Below are 21,037 nucleotides of genomic sequence, written 5' to 3' on the forward strand. Positions count from 1 at the left end.
AGATCACTACAGATGTTAAAAATCCATTGGCCCTAGATCATTCCACCTACAGGCCATTTCAGAAAGAGAAGCTCACAGAAATGACAGTGAGTTATCAAGAAAGGGCTATATTGTATTTAACATACTATATTTAATAAAATGCACTCGGCATCCACCGCCTTACAGAATGCCTTCCTGAAATGCAGAGGTTGGGAAATTAAAAACTATATTTTCCAGGCTCCTTTACAGCTAGTATACAGGATGAGAATTTGATTCCACCCTTAAGATGCAGGACACAAAATACGGAAGACAGCAGCGAGGCAGAGCCCTGTCAGCCTGTAGCTTTTAGCTGCTCTCAGCTAGCAAAGAAGGTCACAGACATGTCAGTGTCTAGTCTCCAGCTTCGAGGGTGTTGAGGGACAGTGGCAGAAGCAGTAGTGCCAGATTGATCATTCCGGCATCTAATCACTAGTTCATAGGCATCAAGGAGAAGTTGTCACAGCAGTGGCCAGATGCTAAATTTCAAACTTCGAGCGGTTATGATGGCAACAGCAGTGGCTGCTGTGATCCCCTTGATCACAGCGACAGCGGTATTTTCTTGCCGTGGTTTCAGTGGTAACCTCCTGATTGCCACTTTCCCGACTGTGGCAGAGGTGGCAATTCCCATGGCGAGTTCTTCCAAGGTGTCCTGGAAGTCATTCTCAGAGGCCTGGCCTAGAGCCCAGCCCTCCAGCTCCTCCAAAGATTCCCCAAGCAACGAATTCCCTGCATTGCATCCCTTCTGTTTCCTGCACTGAACCCTGACTGATACTGCAAAGGAGTACATGGGGGATTGACTGTATACAGAAAGGTTTTTCTTCATGTCTGCACTCATGCTGTTTTTTCACAGACATAAAAAGGGCCCAAGCAAGATGTCACCATTCCCATCAGTCTCCCCAGAACGGCCACCTCAAGCCCCTTTCTTCAGTTTTGTCTCACACAGGTGATACCTTCTCCTCTGCTGTGGCCAGCTCACCATAACCTGAGACACCTACCTACCCTGTACCCAGCAGGAGCACAGTTCCTCGGTTGTGGCAGTTATGTCAACTTTCATTACAGTCAGACAAGCTCAAGGACCCTGAACCAAAAGTGCCCCTGATGGTTCATCCACCACATCCCTGAGCAGTCCCTGGCCCTAAAACTCATCTTCCCCCACTGCATCCCCTAGTCAGTCAAGGGGAGGAAAAAAATCAAAGTATAGCTGGCTCTAAGTCAGAGGAATTCATCACCCCTCCAGGGAGAGGCAAGGATGGGACAGGAATAGCAGTCTACCACACAGCAGCACCCATTCCGAAGGACTCTCCTGAAAGCATTGTGAAGAATCTTCCTGATAAGAAAAATTTTTCAAAGCTACAACAACTAACAGCAAAAAGTACTTAAGTATTCAGCTGTTACACCAGCTAACAATTTTCTGACTATTTAAATCTTAGCCATAAGCTACAGCATTATGGAAGGCTAAAAATGCCCTGAAAACCTGAGGCATGTAACGGTTACAATTCTCTCCTGCGCTCCAACTTCTGGGTTACCACTCTCTCTAACGACACTGATGCATGCTGATGGCCTAACAAACTGAGTCAGAACGCTATACTTAATTCCAAAAGAATGCAGATTTCATAAAGAGACAGAAAATGTTTAACCAGGCTAATTCTTTTTTTTTGTTTCACAAATTTCTTCCAGAAATTCTTCAGCCAGAAACCAAAACAATAAAAGGAGCCTGAGTTCTAGTCCCTGCTCTCCCAGCTTCGTGCTGAGCAGAGTCACCTGCCATTGCTAAACCTCAACTTATTTATCTGTAGACAAAGGGTACTGGCTGGATTGCTATGATTCCTTCCAGTTGAGTGACTGACTTTAAGCCCAAATAGAAAACATAAAGCATGAACACTTGAAGAATAAGAGGTGCCCGTATTCCACAGCCTGCTTTAACTACCTCTTCAAAGGAACCACCTTACTGTGCAGTACTTGAAGGCTGAAAGAAGAGAGATTGACTTGAATACCATGAGTTATTCTTCTGTCTAGCTTGGCTAAGTTTTATTTAAGCCAAGTATACTTTGAACAGGATCTAAATACTTATTAAAAATTCCTAATTCCAAAACACATTCTTACATTCCTCAGAACATTTTCTAGGCTACTTGTCTCAAGATAAGTGTGCTAACACACACCTTCCTGGGGAGTGAATTTTAGAGCAAGTGAACAGGAAACACAAGAACAAGATATCCTTTCTAGTTTCAAGTACACAATTTTCACAAGTATATTAATCCTAAAAGTATCTGAGCTTTTACATATACCTGCTGAAAATATTTTCTGACAAAGACAGCCAGAATTAAGGCTATCAAACAGATTTTGTTTGATTAGTAATTCTTGGGAACAACCGCTTTACCATGCAGTTGAACTGTAAAGATTAATCTGCACTGCCACAACTTTGTTTAGAAACAGAACCAAGCAATGAAGCTTTTAAGTACTTGCCCAGTGTTTTACTGCATTTAACACCCACTCAAACGATTTAGAACTGTGGGGTTTTTTCCTTTCAATAGAGAAAAGGGAAGTAAGAGAGATTTTTCAGATATAATGAAATAATATTCTATCTGGAATGCAAAGAAAGAAGACTCAAAACTGTTTCAGTTCATAGTCCTCCTGTGAGTCTGTCTGACCTTCTACATGCTGATCTTTCCAAACCTCAGTTTTCTCATGTGTAAAAGGGAGATGATAATCCCCAGCTCATACATGAACTTTTTACAGGAATGCATGTATGCCAACACACACATTCTTATAAACCAAATGAGATGGGTGTATAACACCCTGACATATGATGGTTACTCAATAAATGGCAGCTAGCATTATCATGACAAGTCCCCAAGTCAGAATATTCCTATTAGACTTAGAGCAAGGTTGTCAACTTAGAGTTGCCACCAAAGGGAGGTTGATGTGTCACTTCACTTACCAGCATTACATTGTGAGATAGCTCTAGTGAGCAAATCTAACTCTATTCAGAGGGAACTGAATCATTAGCATGTACATTCCAACTTAAATCAAACACTGAAATCAGTGAATAGTATCCTTAGCTAAAATTAATAATATTTTACAAAGTGTTCTGCCAAAAGCTACAGAGGCTCTGTGAGGAAGACTATATTAGTTTAACAGATTTTATGACTTACTATATGGAATTAATATTGGAGAACTCTGGTCCTAACAAGCTTCTGAAGTAGGAACTGAAATTTTCCAAATATCGTCTAAAGATACTCCAAGAGGGACATAAACCAACCTAAAAATCAAAGCCCCTTCTACGATTCTTATTGACAAATCACACCCAATTCCATGGGTGTTTGTTTTTTTGCACAGTAAGTGTACTTACCAATAACCTCCCAACATTTAACATTCACTAAAGGTTCAACTATCAGACAACACTTGGCAAAACTGCAAACTCCTACTGTGTATGTCATACATAAAGTGAAGGATGTTAAAATTGTTTTTATGGCAAAGTTGAAGACATTAATACCATAATTAGACTATAAAAATAGCGAGAAAAGATATTCAGAGTACCCGCCCCTCTCTTTCAACCCTCCACCTCTACTCTAAGTACCTCTGTGGAGGCAGAAAAAAACTTAACAAAGGTGGGTCAGACTTTATCCTACAAGTACAAGGAACTTTTTTGGTGATTAAACAGATTCATATTTCACTCTTAAGCAGTGTTTCAAATTTAAGAGTCAGTGAAGTAGTTCCTTTATGTATAACTTCTATGAGATCATGGTTAAAAGGTAATATTGGGGAGCCCTTAGAAATAACACAATAATAATTCAGTCTTAATTTATGTTTAAAAAAGACCATTGTTTTAAAAGCAAAACATCTTAGAAAGCAACTGGTTTAGAGTTTCACTTTCAAAATGGTACAACATTAAGTTTTAAAAACGGCATTAACGGGGCTTCCCTGGTGGCGCAGTGGTTGAGAGTCCGCCTGCCGATGCAGGGGACACGGGTTCGTGCCCTGGTCCGGGAAGACTCCACATGCCGCGGAGCGGCTGGGCCCGTGAGCCATGGCCGCTAAGCCTGCGCGTCCGGAGCCTGTGCTCCGCAACGGGAGAGACCACAACAGAGAGAAGCCCGCGTACCGCAAAAAACAAACAAACAAAAAAACTGCATTAACTAGACTAATTTTCTCAATGTCAAAGATAATTAAATGATCCTCCAAAGTATTCTATCTACCTAAGAGCAAGCAGCATTGATTTAGAGAATCTTATTTGATATAAAAAATTCAAAGGAAACTGAAGAAAAACCCAAGCTGCACTTTTAAATTATGCACATTAAGGTAGCAACACCTCAATTTTTTAAAGAGCCTGCATTTAAAGAAAGCAGTTTTTAGATAAAAACATCAAAAATGATCATAATTGATAAAAATATATCAAAAATGATAAATATTTGAGTAAAATAAATGCCTCAGTTGCAGTCTACAGCCAGTATCTGGTCTTTAAAAATGAGAGCTTTATGACAACCGTGTACTGTTGTTGGCTTCAAAGTAGGAGAGATTAAATGTTTTAAAAGAGGCCATTTCCTGCAGTGCTGTCTCCCCAGCATCCATCTTTTGAGGAACTACCCCTCCCTTATCTCTTGGAGTTCTGGTACAGTTATTAATCACACTATACTTTCTATACCCAGCTGCAAAGCGGACATGTCACCAAGGCCTGACCAATCAGGATACCCATGGCCCTCTCTCCACAATGGGTCTGTGATGAACACAAGGCCAATCAAACTCTCAATATAAGATTTGATTTGTTATTGGAGTCCCGAAAAAAGATGAGAAGCTTTAAGGACTTTGTATGACTTGGGGGGTTGAGAGCCACCTTTCCTGCTACCCAGAGTGGAGCTCAGAAAGAGGCCAACCTGGAGGAAAGAAAGTCAAGAAACAGTCCTTGAGAACATGAGTTTAGCTCTTACTGTCCAATGCCTGGGTTTTCATGCACATAAGCCAATACATTTCTTCTTAGCCTAAGAAGTGTTTCTGTCAGGATTCTCAGTACAGAATCCTTACCAATACAGAAACTGACATGAATCGAAATTTCTTTCTCTTCCTGCTGAAATCTAAGCTATAAAAAACAAAGCCAATTTAACACAGTTCTATTTAAGTTCAGAAATAGAGCATTTATTAATAAATGCTTATTTTTTCTCCCTTTTGGAGTATTTTCATTTCATAAAACTACTTCTGTTAAATGTCATCATGTATAGTAAAATCCCATTTTTCAGTCACAGGTAATTCCCAATCAGAACAACAATGAGATACAGGGTTACCTCTCACAAACTTCCCTGAAGCAAGAAAAATAATTATGTGTTTAAAATTCTCTGCAAAAAAATACAGCAAAGGGCCTAAGATGCCAGAAATTTTTAATTAAGTACATCAGTTACTGTTCATATTGCATACGCAAGACGGGAAGAAGGAAAGCTGCTAAACAGAATGCATCCTAATTATTAAATCTGAAGCAAAATATCTTTCCAATTCCCATTACACAATATTAAAAACCCCAAACCCCAAATAAACTATAACAGAAAAGTTTAACCCTCTATATTCCTTACTGAGTCTCTCAATAGCATTAAGCTCCTTACCAGCATTATTTATAGAAGAAAAAACATTTCAAGTTCTAATTAAAAAAAAAAAAAAAAACTTATAGGAGACAATTCATAACGGAACTACCTACACATTTAAACAATATGATTTTCCCTGTATTTTCCAATTATTCTATAATGTGGGTTTTGTGCTTTTACACACATGAAACACACACAAAAACTCCTGATATGGACTATACTGTAGACCTTTCTGTACTGAACATTCTTGCCCCATGTTTTGCTCCTCCTCTGCTTCTTACCTACTACTGAGAGGATCTTAATTCCACTCAACCAAGATATCCATCTTTCAAAGCCAGGCTGAGTTCAAAACTCTTCATAACCCCCTCCCCAACTATCCAAGTCAGAAAATAAGCGCTGGTGGTAAAGACTCTAACAAGACATTAAAAAGAATGTACCCTTTCTTTCACTTCATGTACATATTTAACTTCTATAACTCACTATGCATACCCAGGTGAGGATAATTTCTCCAAATTAAAAGATAGGTATTTTTTGTAAAACATATCTCTTTAATGCAAGCAAACTACCTCATCTGGTGTTCAACAAAAATACAGCAATTGGTTCCAGCACAGGTGGAAAAACAGGCATGCAAGACTCAGCCTAAAAATGGTACAATACAAACACAATGTATAAAATACAAAATTGTATTGTAAAATACATAACTGTAAATAGAACACAGATACAATGTATTTTAAGGGCAATTTAAGCTTGAGAACTTTTCAAAAGATAATTTTGTTTATATTTGATTTCCCTCTTTTTGTCATGACTTGAGCACCCTTTCTCTCCAAGATGCAACTCCACACCACTTTTTAGAGCAGCATGCTGAACAGCCAATTAATTATCCCAGTTTCTGCCAAAATTCATACTAAAACTTACCTAAAGAGTTTTGTTTAAGTACTGGGAGAAAAGTGAAAAAGGTAAAATCCTTACTACAGGTATTGCTTACCAATGAATCATGAAGCTCCCAATAAATTGAGAGCTTCCTGAAAACAGAGGCCATTTCTGACTCATTTTTATATTTTATGTTTTTATATCGCCAGTGCTAGCTCACACAGCGGGTTCACCACTAAATGTTTGAGAAGGGAATGAATGTGCGCCAATAATAGAATGCTTATTTTTTCTCTTTATAAAGTAAAATAAACACTTTTGGGAAAACATTCCGAATAATATTTGTTCAAGGAGAAGAGCAACGAACTTGCCTCTCTTCCCCCACAAACAAATCTCTCACGACACCAGCTTCCGAGGTACTGAAAATCTTACCCTTAAGAACAGTTTTAAATTAATGGCATTCATTCTCCCTACCAAAATGTAGTATTTCAAGGAGATTATTTCTCAAAATTTTAGAAGAGAAACAAAACTAATTATAGAAGACACAGTTCTAGTCTTCAATACCAAAAGTTATCCTTTGTCGAATCAAAACCAACCAAAAACTGACTTGGAAATTGGCAGAGTTTGAAACTGGTGGGTAATATTGAAGTGGTTCATAAAAATGAAGTTCTCCTGCAACACACTCCCCAAACACTAAGTGCCCACAAAATTTACGAGCACTTAGGGGTTATATAGTAAACACATTATATGAAACTATTCACCTGAGATTATGCACTGACTTCATAAGTCAGATACTTGAACAAATGAAGGAGATTTGTTTTACCATATATGCGTGTGTGTGTGTGTATGTATAAAGACCAGGAAAAAAAAAAACAAAAAACACTGAACTGTGTCTCATAACAAGAGGTTTTATGAAGTACATCCCAAGATCTCAGAAGAAAAACAATTTATATTCCTCAGGAACACAGAGTTATGTTCCATAAAAATCAGTTTCAGCATTAAACTGAATAAAATAAAAATGATTTGAAAAGTGAAAGAGCCAAATGTTAAGAGTTTGTTTGTTCTGCCACTGTGGTATAAGCCCAATAGTCATCTGAATTGAAGGTGCCAATGAATAGAGTCCAGAACCCAAACCTTGAGTTATTAAAACCAACTTGAGACCCCAAAAATTGTTACCAAACTTTCAAAAAGCAGGAAAGTTTCAAATTTAAGTTTTATCAAAATTTGATACTATTTTCCCTAACAAAGGGGTTGCCTCACCCAGTCTCTTGTTTCTATTGTTTAAGAAAAGGTATCGAGAATTTTTTTGCATTGCAAACCTCCGAGGCTAGCAATTTCTCTCACCCTTCCCTTCTTTAAATGTTACAACCACCTAAAAAGAACTCACCACAAGTCCCAAATAACCCACTAAACCAAAAAGAGTAATAAAAAGATCCAAAAGTTAAGAGAATAAAGGGGTAGAGTTATTCATTATTGGCATAACATAAACATCCTTACCTAAATAAAGATGTTATAAAAAAATCCTTACTTGAAAGCATTTTGTAATGTTTCTTCACCAATGGGGAAAGTATTTCTAGGAATGTGCTCATTTTAACAAAATTCCCTTATAAACTGGATGCCTCAGTCAGTGGTGAAGACTTTTACCTACATTTAATTAACATTAAACAAGATTCAAATTAGCTTTTGTTTAAACAAACTGAAAGATTGTTCCTCATGATTTTTATCTCTAGATATAGTATCAGGGTAGCAAATGCACTTTGTGCATAAAGCAGTAGATAAGGACTTCATATACTTACTGTGTCAATACTTAATCTATGGAATAAAGTCCACGTAATTTACAACCACTGAAAATGTGTGTTTAAGGTATATGAAGCAAATATTCCATAAAACTCTGCACGATCATAGTTTGGGGAATTTTAGAATAAAATTAACTGCTTCTATCATTAATCAGAATAGAAATTGTTTAAAAATATACTCTGAAGTAAAATCAAAGAAACTAATCCTGGTCACAGGACTATATCATGAAACAATTCCACCAGAGGTCCAAAGTTCACCTTCCTTTACTACAGGGAACATACAAAGTTCAAATTCAAGTGAAACCTTTTCTCTTGCAGAAAAATAAATGACAAGGTTGTAATTAAGAAACAGGTGAAAATTTGAGCCAAGAATTAGGTGGAGCAGGAAAGTACTGAATGCTAAGTACTACATTAATAATAAGAATTCAATGAGAAATTTCCTAATTCTCTCACAAAAGCCTCAGATTAGGAACCATATTTTAAAGAGTTACTTTCAAATCTCCATTAAAGATTAGAACAAAAGAAAATAAATAAATAAAACCCCAAGTCAAAGCGAAAGATAGTCACTACCAGAAAGAACCCTTGTTAAATCATCTGGGTGAGGGTACTGGCTTTGGCTGAGCTCCCTTTAACATCTACTAGATGAAAGGAGAAATCAAGAAAGAAACGGCGCTACACCAGTCATGTCCTACAGTCCAGCTCATCCTTCCACTGTGGACTCTGTCAGAAGACAATATGAGGTCACTCCCCACTAATAATACATCTTACAGAAATGGCTGAATCTGCTCTTGCATTGTGCTAGTTTCTAAATGGCATGTTATAACCATAATTTAATAAAGAGTTATTAATCAAGACAAGAGACAAAGTGCTAATAAGTACACTTTAAAATACCTTATTAAATTGAAAAATCCATTTCTCTCACAAAGTTTAGATAAAAGGAGAGGGAAAAAACCTCCAATGTGCAGGGCAAGTTCCTTTTTAAATTCCCTTACTCTGTATTTTCATACTTTTCAAATTTAATCCCAACAGTATAAAATCTTTGTCTCCTCTGGAGATAATATATATGCTGCTTATAATCACACTCAAAGTTTTACAAATAACCTCTTCCAGTTCTTAGTTTCTAATATTTAAAGTCATGTGCTTAAACCTGCAAAAATCTTGCTACTTTATAGCAATGTTGTTTATGTAAAGCCATTTAAGAAACAATTTAATATAATGCCTAACATGAGGCTATTAAGAAACAAAGAATGCTATTTTTCAAAGAAATCAACAACTTGCTTAGAAACAAGAATATTAGTCTCAGATGACATATAGTGGTATCCTTTAGAAATTACTGAAGCAGAGTGTATCTTTAAAAAATAAGTGTACTATCCAGAACTTTTATTATTGATTACAAAATGTGCTATACCCAGTACACTTTATTTTGGCTAAATATTTAAAATAGGACAGTATGCAAGAGGGAAAATTTTTATTACTACAAAAATGTCAACTACATTTTGGGGCTTTTTTTTTTTTAACACAGTTAAGTAACATCACTGAATACACTCTAAACTTTAAATTATTTTCTTAAATTTTATATAAAGGCTGAGAAAATGAATAACATGCGGACCAGACTAATATCAATGAAAGACACATTTTCCCAGTCTTCTAAAAGAATCACAATAACTTGAGAATATATCAACTTCCTCCTCTATCATCTTTCAAACTATTTTTCAAAATAAGTTATACTCTTGTATATGCCCCCAACTAATCAAAACAAAACACAAAGCAATGATGCAAATGTTCTCATTACTCCCTAACTCATGGGATTTGAACTAAATCGCACTTAGACCAGTAATGCTGTATATATAGTATTTTGCATATTACAGAGAGTGCCTGACTGGCTGAATTATAGTCCCCAAAGCCTTTCCTCTACCCTTCACATATGGCTCTAAAAGTTTGAATTAAGAAAGAATTTTTTAATTCAAAAAAATATATATATATACAGAAAAAGATGTTTGAAGTCTGCCAAAGTTTTTAAAATAATAAAAAGAAAACCTCACATAAACCCATAAGCTTAAAATGAATGTGATGGAATAGACCATATGCAGAAAATCTTAAGATTGCAGGGACACGTGAGTGTGTGTGTGTATACATCCACAGTACACACACATATGGATATTGCAGCACAACCATCAGTTCCCATTAAGCCTAAGGACTACTAAAGAGATATTTCTAAAGTGAGCTGCTGATAAAGAAAAAAAAAATGTGAGGGAGACAACATGTTAAATTTTTCTCCAGAATTTTCTAGCATTTTGCAGTGTAGAGATGGACTGATTTTTCTAGCCCAAGTTATAATTAAGCAGACCATTATATTTTGATGCACTGTATATTCAGTAGAACACATTCAGAAAAAATAGTTTGATTTCTATTAACGTTGTAGTCATAATTCTCTCCCCTACAAACATCTCAGGAAACAATCACATTCTGCCAATGGTGAAACCACCAGCGATGCTGTCAACAACAGACACATGAGGGCTATTACCTCCTATCAGATATCACTGTACGCAGTCTGATCAATGCTTTGAAACTGGCAAGTATGCCATAAACGTAACGAGCTCTGCAGCAGATTTTACTAGCATAAAAGACACCTGGGCAACAGGGGCCTTTGCAACCCACCACTTCAACAAAATTCCGTAAAATCAAAGATTTACAAAAGATTTTACTCCTAGGAGGCACCTAGGTCTTCTTTGGAAACCCAGACTATTCAACAGCTCCCTGCAAGAACACACCATTCTGCCACAAATCGCATATTGCACACCATCGGTACCCAGACACCTGAACCACCTGGGCTGACAAGAGTTAGGCTGTCAGCTCGGAGGTATTGCTAGTGTGCAAGAAACACTGAACCAGCTAAGCTCTCCCAGGTACACTAGGTGGTAACCTTGGCACCAAGTGCCTTAGTAGTAAAGATCTTTTCCCCTATTACAAAATGCGCTAAGACTGTTCCAAAGAAAATGCTACAATCCTGAGGACCTCTTCCACAAAGGAGAGCAGAAAAGGGCTGGTTTTTTCCTCTAGTCAAAAACTGCGGTGGGAGATGGAGCTACAAATTAAGGAAACCCAGCTTCTGGTGGCAATCCTGTGACAGCTAGCACAGCAGCCCGGCCAAGCCAGAGCTCAGTTTTCCTACCGGCAAAATGGGAATCACCACCGCCACCCCTCCCCCTCGACAGGGAGCCCGGCACACCCAGGAGGTCTAAGATTACCTCGGACGACAAGCGGTGGGGTGGGGCCGCCGCTCCCCAGACGCCCACCCCGGACTCCCCCCACCCCGCGACAGAAAGGCAGGGCTGGCGTACCTGGCTTCACAGTCTTGAGACGGATGGGTTCGCGGAAGTGGCGGATGACAGCCAGGGTGTCCCGGTTGGTGAGCCCGCTGACAGGCGTCCCGTTCACCTCCAGCAGCACATCCCCCGGGCTGGGCGCCTTGCCCGAGACGACGCAGCAGGTGCCCCCGCCTGGCTCCTCGCGGAGCCGCCCCAGGTAGGGGAACTCGCCGCGCTCCGCGCCGCCCCGGATCTCGGCGCCCAAGTCGCCCGGGGGCCCGGCCCAGGACACCGCGCACTCCTGCACCTTGCTGAGCCAGTGCTTCTTCTTCTTCAGCGTCTTCGACATCCCGAACCCCGCTGCACCATGGGGGAGACCCCGCGCGGGCGCCGGGGGCGCCGCTCCGGCCCCCTCTCACCCTGGGGGCCCCGGGTGGCCCGCGCAGCCCGGAGAGGGGGGCCTCGCCGCTCCGGCGCCCCCCCCCCGACCACAGCCCGCTGGGGGCCGGGCCGTTCCAAGCCCCGAGACGCCCCTCGGACGCCCCGCCCGGCGGCGCTCCCCGGTGCTGGCCGGGGTCCGCGAGGGCCAGCCGGGTTAGGCTGAAGAAAAGAGAAGGGGATTGTCCCCGGGCGTCTCCAGAGGGGTTTCGGGCGGGGTCACAGCCGACCGCTGGCCCCCGGGCTCCGCGCCGGAGCGGCGGGAAAGGCAGAAGCAGGGGGGCGGGGAGGTAAAGGGGGAAGAGCCGGAACGGGAAAAATCCGTCGGGGGCGCGCAGAAGCGCGCGTAGACCCGTAGCAGGATCGATCGCGGCCGCTGCGGAGCTGGAGCGCTGAGACCAACGCCTGCCCAAGCTGCCAGGAAACTGCCGCTTTCAAACCCGCCGCAACCTCCTCCTCCTCCCTCTTCCCTTCCCCCCGCCCTCGCCCATCCCTCATCCAGAGCCCCGCCCCCTCCCGCCGCGCGGCGCCCGGCGCGCTGCCGTCACGGGCCAGGCGCTTGGGAACGAGCCCCGCACTCGACTCCCTCGCCGGGGATTGGCCCCCGGCGGACAGGAGGCGGACCCTTGACGAGCACGAGAACCACCGATTGGTTAGTGAGAGTGGATGAGGCGGGCACTAGGATGACTGAAGTTTAAAGAGGGTGGAAAAAAGAAGTTTGAAGAGTGAGGGAGGGAGAGAGGAGGGGCTGGGGAGAGTGACCGGCTCCAGATTGCAGGCTGAGAGAGGCCCTCTGTGCGGCGGCCGGAGCCAGGAGAAAACTCGGATAGGAAGAGCAACCGAACATCCCGAGGTGGAGGCGTGGCTGGCAAGCCGGGCGGAGTGGGGGGAGGAGCTTGGAAGCCTGCACCGGGCACGGAGAAAAGCGGGTGTACTTTGAAGGGGAGACGACGTGCTGAGTCCCAAGGCAGAGGTGGCGGAGCCTCGGGGTGGCCAGTTACAGCCGACCACTTACAATGAGTAGATGTTTCTCGTTCGTTCATTTCTTCAACGGAAGTTATTGAACGCCCATTGAGGCAAGGACTCCGGAGTCTGGTTGATGGAAGGTAAAATAGAGTCCTGCATACTGCTGCTGTGTGACCTCACGCATATTAGACAACCTCCCTGAGCCACGGCATCCTCGGCTGATAAGTGGAGATAATTATACCCTTCCAAGTTGTGAAGATTACATGAGGTACCTATAAAACATCAGTGTAGTGCCTGACAGGGGGTGGGTACTTCTTACCCTTTAGTAGCTGAGGAGGAGTAGGATGACTTTATCAGACATTGTGCTAGATACTGGGGTTCAGGGATGAAGAAAACGGAGGTCCTGCTTTCTAGGAGGTCACAGTCTAACAGGAGAGACTGACAAGTAAGACTGCTTGAGATGAGGTAGGGTGGGGTGGGGTAGAGGTGGATTAGGAACCAGCCTAGTAGCTAGCAGACGTGGGCTGGAGTCCTGGAATGCTGCTTACCTGCTGTTTGACCTTCACCAAATCTCAGTTTCAAGTTTAACTCACCTGTAAAGGAGGTGGAGCGAGAACTAACAGTGAATAAAGGACATCTTAGATCCCTTCCAACACTAATTTTTCACAAACAGTTCTTGAGCTTTCTCTCCTCCCTGACTTGGCTCACACTCTCCCCTGTCTTTGTATTTAAAACAATTCTATCCATCCTCAGCCCAAATGCCATCTCTTCCAGGTCGCCTTCTCTGATACCTTGTCCTCAGGTGGAAAGTGTTTTCTCTGAGCTATGATACTTTCACTTTTGCAGTATGACACTTATTTATGTAGTCTCCTGTCTCCTTTTAATGGTTGGGGAAAGCCCTTATTTAAACTATGAATAACTCCACAGTATCTCACCACATCTCAGATAAACTGGCCCAAGCTTCAACAGCAGCAGTGATTTTGTTCACACCATTGTATCAGTCAGGGCCTAGGCAGGAAACAAATGGTACTTTACAAAGATGTAGACAGGGTGTGGGAAACCACAAGAGAAATGTGGAACCCTGGGGCTATAAGCACCTAGAGCTATAGAAGCAAGGGGAGGGAACAGTTACCAAAACTCATCACAGAAAGGGCAGCCTGACAGGAGCCTGTGACCTTCAGTCAGGGATGCAGTCAGCCTAAGTAATCACCCAAGGACAAAGCTGGAGGATTGATCTCTCACCTCCCTCCTCCATCCTCCTGCTGGTACATCCCAATAACCAAATCCAACCAGGAGCCACAGGGCAAGAGAGCCTTTTGAAGCAGCCCCTATCAGTCAATCACACAGAGAAGAGGAAGCAGCCCATCTGGAGAGAAAAAGGGAAAATACCTAGCACAGACATCATGTGGATTGCTCAGATTTACCCAGATCTGAGGCAAAGCTGGAGTATTTTTTTCTGAACTACTACCTACATTAACAGATTCCTGGGTGAAGTGGTGATAACCTCCACCTCATTTATTTTTGCAGCAGTTCTGGGAAAACACCTTCCCTGCCCAGATTTTATCCATCAGGATACCTTTGGCCACGAGGAACAGAACATCTAACAGTAGCTTAAAGCATGAGGTTATTTATTACATCTTTAACATGAGATTCAGATGAAAGTAGTCTCGGGATTAGTTCAGCAGCACAATCATATCATTAAGGACCCAAGCTCTTTTTGTGCCTGCTCTCTAACATCACGTTCATGTTGGCTTTTATCTCCAGGCTTGTCATCTCTAGATTGCAATGCGGCTGCCACAGCTCCCGAAATCACATCCTCAGAGGTCATTGTACAAGCAGAAAGGGAGGAAAAGGCACCACTGCTCCCATATTTATGAAGGAGAAAAATCTTTCCCAGACTGCCCCCCACTCCATAGAATCTCCCTTATTGGCCAGAAAATGGTCACGTGCCCATTGCAGACCAGTCACTGACAAAAGAAAATGGTATTGCCACAGTTCATTAATTATGATTCACGCCCAAGCAAAATAGGAGTTCTGTTTCAGAGGAGAAAGAGGGAATAGTTGTTAAGTAGGCACCCAACAGTGTCTGCCACATGCCTTAACCAAGAATAAGTTATATTGACTTTTTTTTTAATTTATTTTATTTATGTATTTTTGGCTGCATTGGGTCTTCGTTGCTGCACGCAGGCTTTCTCTAGTTGTGATGAGCGGGGGCTACTCCTCATTGCGGTGCGTGGGCTTCTCATTGCCGTGGCTTCTCTTGTTGCGGAGCACGGGCTCTAGGCATGTGGGCTCAATAGTTGTGGCTCACGGGCTCTAGAGCGCACGCTCAGTAGTTGTGGTGCACGGGCTTAGTTGCTCCGTGGCATGTGAGATCTTTCTGGACCAGGGCTTGAACCCATGTCCCCTGCATTGGTAGGCGGATTCTTAACCACTGTGCCACCAGGGAAGCCCATTATATTAACTCTTAACAGAAAACTGCAGTGATCAGGAGCTTGAGCTCTGGAGTCAGACTGGAAATCTCAGCTTTTCTACTTACTAGCTCCGTGATCTTGAGTAAACTTTAATCTTACCTAACCTCGGTTTCCTTATCCACAAAATGGATATAATAAGAGTACTCACCTGAGTTGTGAGAACTGAATGGAGCTATTTGAGTCAAGGAAGCATTTAACATGTGGTCATATAAACGAACACTCAAGTGACTTTAGTTTGTGCTAAATAGTAATATTTGTGACAAGGCCAAAGGCATTGATAAATCACCTTTATAACTCTGTAAGTATTCAATTCACTCATCTTAGTAAGCTTAGGTTCAGTTTTAAAATAGTCTAGAAATAAGCTGCCCACCCCAGTGAATTAATTCTGGTAGGATACGATTTTGGAAATTACTACATAATTAAAGGAGTCACATTGCAAATGTCTCTCTCTAAAATGGCACCTAACCAAATAATCAGATCATATCCGTATTTATCATTGTTTCCCAAACCTAATGGTTGGCTTGATAGTTGTGATTTCCATAGGGGAATATTAATAAGCTAAATAATATGGAACCTGGTTTAACAACAATAAATGATACAGTTGAATATGATGATCTCCAAGGTTTCTTTGGGCTCCCTCTATCCATCTAATCTATGGAGATAAAGATAGGTGTGTTTCAATATGCAGAACACATGAGTTAGGTCCCAAGATGGCTACAGTGGCTCCAAATAACAATATCCAATGACTGAAAGGAAGTGTCTCTCCCTTCCTCATTTCGTTTTAGTAGATCAAGGAAACCTTTCCCCAAAGGCCCCAGCAACACTTTCCCTCCAGCTCATTGGCTGGACTTGCCCAAATGCCCTTTCCTAAACTAAAGATGCAAAGGGTAATGAAATACTTTTATCCAGTTTGCCCCTCTAGTGCTCAGAGGGGGATCCAGTGTCTTGTAGGCTGTATGGCTGTACAATATCTGAACACAGTTTGGCGGGGAGGAGGTCTTTTAGCAAATATGAAGGGGAGAGATTGCTCGATTTGCTTCTAATTTACATACACTCACACACACATACACTGTTTGACAAGGTGGAAAGTTTTGTTTTATAATATTGCCGACTGTTCCTAATGAGAATTAAGTATACCCTGTAAGTGGAAAACTTCAGAATGGCAAGTATAAATTCTCAAATTTTCTCAGATGACCCGCACTTAGTTACTCCTTTGTACAAGCAGAGATGCATCATATTGAGGTTTGTGTGCTGACAGCTCCAGGGAAATCACTCACATCAGAGTCTCTGTGAATAGTGCCCCTGGAGTCGTGTGTGGCACTGTGCCAAAGCGAGGCAGGTGTAGAGAGAAATTTTTATTTATTTTTATATTCTCCCTATTTCTTTCATGGAAACCTGAATCTCTAGTAACAGTCAATCAAATCATCATATTTAAGAATGAAGTCTTTCTTAAGTATTAAGGTGGCAGAGGGTAGGGGAGAAGTGGAGTGGAAAGATAAAACAAATATTTGCCTTCTATACAGAATACAGGAACATTTATCCTGTTCTTATTCCCACAGATGATAATAAAATCATCTTGAATTTTAAAAATTCTGATCCACAAAATCTTTCACTGCCTTAGAAAATGTTCATACTGACCTGTATTGTGGAAATTATATATGTAATGCAGCCTAACATGAATAGCCTAACTGAATTTGGGATTAATTATCCTATTGTATCTTTATATTTTATTAGCATTTTTATTTGCCGAGGCCTATGGGCTAATTTGTATGCTAATGCTAAATATATGCTCACTTATGAAAGCAAATACATGGAAAATTTTCTTTCAGTTGGACAAACTAATTTATTGTTAAAATCTGTATCACTATGTTTCATACATAAATGTGCATTTTTGCCCGTAGGTGCACTTACCTGCAAATGACCAAATGCATCCAGCCCAGATTCACAGAACAGGAACATTCAGAACCAAGTGCAGTGCCCACATGCTTTGAAAGGGGGGTTAGTTAAGCAGTCAAGTGTCAAGTTTGCCAGACAAAGCAGGACAAAGAGAACATTGAATGAAACAGAAAATACCAAAGTAAACCATCTTTTATATTTCAGCTTAAATACAACCTCCTGCTCAAGACCAGCCTTGAATTCCCACAGCTGGGTGTCATTTGGATGTCATCTCATCCTTCTCCAAAACCAATAGCATGTTGTCGCTATGTGTTTTCCAGTAGACCTCAAGATCCTTGAGGGCAGGGTCCCTTTCTGATTCGTTTGTGTAACCCCCATCGGGCTGGGCCCTTTATCTTTAGTGACCACTCATTCATTCATTCGTTCATTCATTCAAGTACCTGTTATGCACAGGCATTGTTTCAGGTGCTGGTTTACAGCAATGAACAGATGTACAAGGTCCCTCCTTTCATGGGGAAGAAGACAGTGTAGGGGAGGAAAACGTTTTCCTCAACCCTCTTAGAGTCCCTGGCTGGATCTGAAAATTAAACTGGCAAAGACAGATTAATAGGAGAAAAATATAGAGGACTTCCCTAGTGGTCCAGTGGTTACGACTTCGCCTTCCAATGCAGGGGGTGCGGGTTCAATACCCGGTCGGGGAGCTAAGATCCCACGTGCCTCATGGCCAAAAAACCAAAACGTAAAACAGAAGCAATATTGTAACAAATTCAATAAAGACTTTAAAAATGGTCCACATAAAAAAAATCTTTAAAAAGAAATAGGAGAAAAGTATACAAATTTATGTAATATAAGTTTTGTAATATACGGAAATGAAGACCAGAAGAAATGGTAAGCCTGAGTGTTTTTACGCTATTGATGAACAGTGACAAGTTGTGGGAAAATATGATAGGGCAAAGAGGATGAGCTAAGTGTAGTAAACTGGCGGAATTTAGCAAGGCCTGTCTGCTCAGATTCTTTCCCATTATCTGTCCATCTTGGATATGAGGATGTTTCTTTTCTGCAGGCATAGGGAGGGCACCTCTCACCTGAGGGTCAGATGAGCTGTTTCAAGGATGAAGGGCAGGGGGACAGAGAGAACTTCCTGCTTCTGCCGGTTTCTTCAAACTCCTTCAGCTTAAAATATTCAATATGCCAAATTGCCATATATTGGGGTATTGTGTCCCGAACCCCTCCAAAGAAGATATACAGATTGCCAACAAACACATGAAAAGATGCTCAACATCACTAATCATTAGAGAAATGCAAATAAAAACTACAATGAGGTATCACCTCACACCAATCAGAATGGCCATCATCAAAAAATCTGCAAACAGTAAATGCTGGGGCTTCCCTGGTGGCGCAGTGGTTGAGAGTCCACCTGCCGATGCAGGGGACATGGGTTCGTGCCCCGGTCCGGGAAGATCCCACATGCCGCGGAGCGGCTGGGCCTGGGAGCCATGGCCGCTGAGCCTGCGCATCCGGAGCCTGTGCTCCGCAACGGGAGAGGCCACAACAGTGAGAGGCCCCCGTACTGAAAAAAAAAAAAAAAAAAAAAAAAAAAAAGCGCAAAAAAAAAAAAGCGCTGGAGAGGGTGTGGAGAAAAGGGAACACTCTTGCACCGTTGGTGGGAATGTAAATTGATACAGCCACTCTGGAGAACACCTTAAAGAACTAAAAATAGAATTACCATATGACCCAGCAATCCCAATACTGGGCATATACCCTGAGAAAACCATAATTTAAAAAGAGTCATGTACCAAAATGTTCATTGCACCTCTATTTACAATAGCCAGGACATGGAAGCAACCTACGTGTCCATCGACAGATGAATGGATAAAGAAGATGTGGCACATATATACGATGGAATATTACTCAGCCATAAAAAGAAATGAAATTGAGTTATTTGTAGTGAGGTGGATGGACCTAGAGACTGTCATACAGAGTGAAGTAAGTCAGAGACAGAAAAACAAATACCGTATGCTAACACATATATATGGAATCTAAAAAAAAAAAAAAAAAAGGTTCTGAAGAACCTAGGAGCAGGACAGGAATAAAGACGCAGATGTAGAGAATGGACTTGAGGACTCGGGGAGTGGGAAGGGTAAGCTGGGACGAAGTGAGAGTGGCATGGACATATATATACTACCAAATGTAAAATAGATAGCTAGTGGGAAGCAGCCACATGGCACAGGGAGATCAGCTTGGTGCTTTGTGACCACCTAGAGGGGTGGGATAGGGAGGGTGGGAGGGAGATGCAAGAGGGAAGGGATATGGGGATATATGTATATGTATAGCTGATTCACTTTGTTATAAAGCAGAAATTAACACACCATTGTAAAGCAATTATACTCCAATAAAGTTGTTTAAAAAAAATAACAATACATACGTAAGCTTCTAAAAGAAAAAGCAGTAAACCCCAAACAAGTAAATGATCAAGATAGTTTCCCATAGTAATAGTACTATAATAGAAGATGAAACAGAATGAAGTGATGGGTGATTAGGAAAGGACACAGGCTACATTAGATACAGGTCACAGGGAAGGTCTGGCTGAGAAGGTGACAATTTTGCCGAGACGTGAATGACAAGTAAGAGGGAACCAAGTGAGGACCCGAGATCCAAGAACCTCAGGCCAACACGAGACCTTGGATAGACCTGTGTCTGAATTTGAAGAACAGAGGAGTGCCAACGTGGCTTGAGTCTGGCTGTGCAGGAGAGAGGGGTAGGAAAAGAATTCAGAAAGGAAGGCCAGGGGCCAGATCACATACAGCTTTTCAGGCCAAGGCAAGGAATTTGAATTTTATTCAGAGCATAATGAGTTGTAAGGCGAGAAGTAGCAAAATCTGATTTACATTTTAGACTGATGGTTCTGATTGCTACACAGAGAAGGATGGAGGTGACAGCAGAAGCAGGGAAGCCAGAGAAAAACCTGGCACAGGAGCCCCATGAGAGACGACGGTGGCATGGACCAGGGTAGAAAAAATGAAGATGAGAATCTGTTGAATGCACTGTGGAAATCACCAATTATAGTTTTAATTTCCTAGACTGATCTCAGTTAAAGAAATATGTTACAACTGTATTTAATAAGAAGCTTTGTGGAATGTAATTGCTTTGTTGAAATGTCCCTTCACAGTAAGATAAGTAGGAAGTTAGAAAATAAAAAGTGGGGGAAATTCTTAATTAAGTTTAAATTTATACAGGTTCTTTTATTATGTTTATTGAGCATCCAGAGAGATGGAATGTTAATTTCAAGGTTTTTGTTTAATCTCTTAGGAAGGTAACATCTGCTCACAGCCTACGATGCTTATGAAACAACATATATTGTTTTTTTTTATCTACAGGGTGTGTTGTTATAAGAAGTGGAATTTGTTTCTTAACTTATACAGGAACTCACAAGCTCGGTTTTAAAAGAGCTCTCCCATCATATAAAATCTTTTAGGTTCTTTGAGAAGTTAGAAAACTTCAGGCCCTTGAGTCTTATTTTCTCATTGCAGACCAAAAGCAAATAAACAGTGCCTTCAGTGGATTCCAATACAAAGCACGATGTGAAGTTCCCTTTCTTCAACAGAAGGAAAATTCTCATTTACTTGGCTAAGCTTAGGTGAAGCGTTTCCAAACACACAGTCCCAAATTTCACAGTAAAAATGATTGGAAACACACCGCATGAGCTT

The 21,037-nt window shown here is 41.5% G+C and overlaps 1 protein-coding gene across 4 annotated transcripts in view; it reads right to left on the bottom strand.

Moving 5' to 3' along the window:
* Positions 1–12,456, bottom strand: part of MAGI3 (membrane associated guanylate kinase, WW and PDZ domain containing 3) — a 267,622-nt gene extending 255,166 nt beyond the window's left edge. For 2 of the 4 annotated variants that reach the window (XM_033861658.2, XM_033861654.2), the window contains exon 1: positions 11,590–12,452. In XM_033861658.2, coding sequence (XP_033717549.1) covers positions 11,590–11,905 — 316 coding nt within the window. In that variant the 5' untranslated portion in view covers positions 11,906–12,452. Of the gene's footprint in view, positions 1–11,589 lie in introns of all 4 variants that reach the window. The other 2 variants (XM_073809429.1, XM_073809428.1) reach the window with 1 other exon arrangement.
* Positions 12,457–21,037: the final 8,581 nt, after the last annotated feature.

This window comes from Tursiops truncatus, chromosome 1, assembly GCF_011762595.2.
Source record: "Tursiops truncatus isolate mTurTru1 chromosome 1, mTurTru1.mat.Y, whole genome shotgun sequence".
In the NCBI taxonomy this organism is placed as follows: Eukaryota; Metazoa; Chordata; class Mammalia; order Artiodactyla; family Delphinidae; genus Tursiops; species Tursiops truncatus.